Source organism: Diaphorina citri, unplaced genomic scaffold, assembly GCF_000475195.1.
Source record: "Diaphorina citri unplaced genomic scaffold, Diaci psyllid genome assembly version 1.1 scaffold1788, whole genome shotgun sequence".
NCBI classification, from domain to species: domain Eukaryota; kingdom Metazoa; phylum Arthropoda; class Insecta; order Hemiptera; family Psyllidae; genus Diaphorina; species Diaphorina citri.
In genome coordinates, this window is record NW_007379214.1 from 8,596 (window position 1) to 11,349 (window position 2,754).

At 38.0% G+C, this 2,754-nt stretch overlaps 1 protein-coding gene across 1 annotated transcript; it reads right to left on the reverse strand.

Annotated features, from left to right (window-relative positions):
* Positions 1-517: 517 nt before the first annotated feature.
* On the reverse strand, positions 518-1,748 carry LOC103517254 (protein FAM210B, mitochondrial-like). The gene is made up of 2 exons (XM_008482277.2): positions 1,375-1,748; positions 518-778 (listed from the first exon to the last, which is right to left on the reverse strand). The coding sequence occupies exons 1-2, from the start codon at positions 1,635-1,637 to the stop codon at positions 526-528; spliced, it is 516 nt and encodes a 171-aa protein (XP_008480499.1). The 5' UTR covers positions 1,638-1,748; the 3' UTR covers positions 518-525.
* Positions 1,749-2,754: the final 1,006 nt, after the last annotated feature.

A 2,754-nucleotide genomic window follows, 5' to 3' on the forward strand; every position in this document is an offset into this window, starting at 1 on the left:
AAACAAGTAGACACCTAATAAATTACAATAAATAATAACACTTATTATACTTATACATACAATTAAACTAACGAGTTCCTTTATTGCAGTAGAAAATTCTTAGAAACATTGAGGATAAAATTGCGTGCCCTTGGATGACACTCTGATGAAATATCTGGCCATATCATTGATGATGAGTACTTGATCAAATCTCTTCATGCCACATTGCTAACGCATAGCATAGATATCTACACAGTACAAATTGTCAAGTTGTACAGGATATTGCTTATCAAACAGAATCAAATTGAACGTTGTAGATTTTATAAGGTACACACCTGTACTGTTTACCTTTTTAAACGTAGGTTTGTTTGGTGGAAATGGAATCCGTAGAATTAAACATAGTGACGAATGATTGGAAACAGAATGTGAGTGACAAGATGGAGCTTGGTAATATTGGCGATATGAGCAATGGTATTGAAAATACGGAGATGCAAACCAATGGTAGCGGATCGAATAATCAACTAGAAAATGAAAAGAAACTTAATATTATTTTTTAGGTGTTGAAGTATTCACTTTTTCAGGCTGGATTCCTCCTACAGCTTTCTTAACTTTTAAAACACCAATTCTTCTCAAATAGGAAACAATAAATGGAGCAGAGCCCAATGTGATGCTGATTCGAATAGGGGCTGTCATCTTGTGAAGAGCATAGGCCACAACAAATGTACTCGCACCACTGGCCAGTTGTAATTTTGACTCGTCAATGTTGACTTTCCTCAATAGTTCAGGCACATCTACACCACTGAAATCAAACAATAGTCAAGTGTTAGCTAGGTATTAACATACTTGTATTCTAGAAAGATATACTGGAGGTTGTGGGTTCAATCCCCACCTGGAGCTAAGTTTATCCTAAACAGATGAGGTTTGTTCTTTGAACAGCTGGCTTTCTGCTATCTTTTCCTTCTCTCATTGATTTACTTATTCAAAGTGGGTACAGTTGTCTTCACGAGGTTGAGTTGCACCCCATATTCTAAGCACAGAGCCAAAAAAGATTCTACTCTGTTTCTGTAACAATCCTCTTCCGTACACACTACACCAAAAGTTCCGTTTATTGAAATGTATGAATTCTGTACCTTGTACCTACTAAAACGTTCTGTACCTTGTACCTACTAACGTTGTACTATACATCATTTTGTTCTGTGTACAAAAAAATAAATAAATAAAAGGAGTTTACATTTTGTTCCAGTGTTCAAAGTACGACTCGCTCATGCACAGTCTCTCATTGACTTTGATGAGCGTTGTGCAGCACCAGCACCGACATTTGCTCTCTCCTCTCATGACGAGCTTTGTATTTGAAGAGAAATACTTTCTGGGAACTCACAAACAAAGTAAACTTACCTTGATACAATCAAGTACCACACACCTAGAGAGCACAGTGACATCCCAATATGAAAAAGAAACACTGTTGCACCATAGTCTTTGAAAGCTTGCTTTAACTTTTCTTTTTTGCTCAGTTCAGGAGCTGCTGTAGAGTAGGGACTGATCGGTTTTGATATTATGGTAACAGGAATCTTGGTAGCTCTCCATTGGGGAAATGATTTGGCACATAAGTTGGTATATCGAAATAACGATGATAACTGTCTTGTGCGGAACAAACTCATTGTATCAGATGTACTTTTTATGAACACTTTCCTTCTGAAGAGTAAATAAATCACTTCAGACGCAAAAGACTGAAAAGACACTTACCGACCTAGCTGTTATCACTTTTTATCAGCATTCAGCATTTAAACAAATAAAAATATTCCTACTTATCAACTAGACAGCTGTCGCCACCTGTTCCAATGTTGCCAAAAATGCTAGATTTTTACTGTGTACTGTCATGTTTTTTTTTTTTTTTTAATAAATTTGCTTAGTTGGAGCATAGGGAATGAATCACGGAACAATACTATACTCAATGAGGCCATTACAAGGTAAAGTTTTTACTTGAAGATTGCATAAAAGGAATTCTTAATTGTGTTAAGCAACAAATATCGTTCCCCGATTATTACACCTAGATAAATTTTATGGCTTGACTTGGACTCGAACTACCAACCTCCAGATTCAAAGTCCAACGTGCTAACCACTGCACCACTGAGGTTGGTTTTGAAGATCGAATAATTTGGTATTAAGGTGTGTCCACACATAGTCGACCGGCCATCCATTGATGTCGACTGACACGTCCACACTGCCTCGACAACATAGTTTTATCTCGTCGATCGACATCTATCGAAGTCGATCCACATCGATTCAAAATAAATTCACATCGATCGACGGCCGTCGACCTCTTTATCTGTTTTATGCTCCAGGTATTTTTTATTTTAGAAAGTGTTTTATTTAATATGCTTATACATATTAAATGATTTCAGACTACCTCAAATCAAACAGTATTACCTCTCGCGATTCCGAGTATCCCTGTTACCAAATAACAATATAAAAGATTTCTATTATTGCTCCTCAAAGGAAAGGTATTTTGAGGAGCAACCACCCCCGTCGGCCCGTCCCCCGCGGGCTGCCCCCAAAAACGTATAAACGCCACTACCATCGGCATCCAATATGTAAATGCGGTACCTATTTTGAAAACTTACCAGAACTAGGTAATAGATAGATGCAGGTGTGTTACGGAGAAATTGACAAATCCGTTATTGCTCCTCAAAGGAAAGGTATTTTGAGGAGCAACCACCCCCGTCCCCTGCGGGCTGCCCCGAAAACGTATAAACGCCACTACCATCGGCATCCAAT

What these genes read in the sequence shown, in the direction of transcription:
- LOC103517254 (XM_008482277.2), bottom strand. Translation starts at nt 1,637, where the DNA reads ATGAGTTTGTTCCGCACAAGACAGTTATCATCGTTATTTCGATATACC. An exon ending in TGGTACTTGATTGTATCAAG is followed by an intron (nt 779 to 1,374) that starts GTAAGTTTACTT and finishes GTTTGATTTCAG; the next exon opens with TGGTGTAGATGTGCCTGAAC.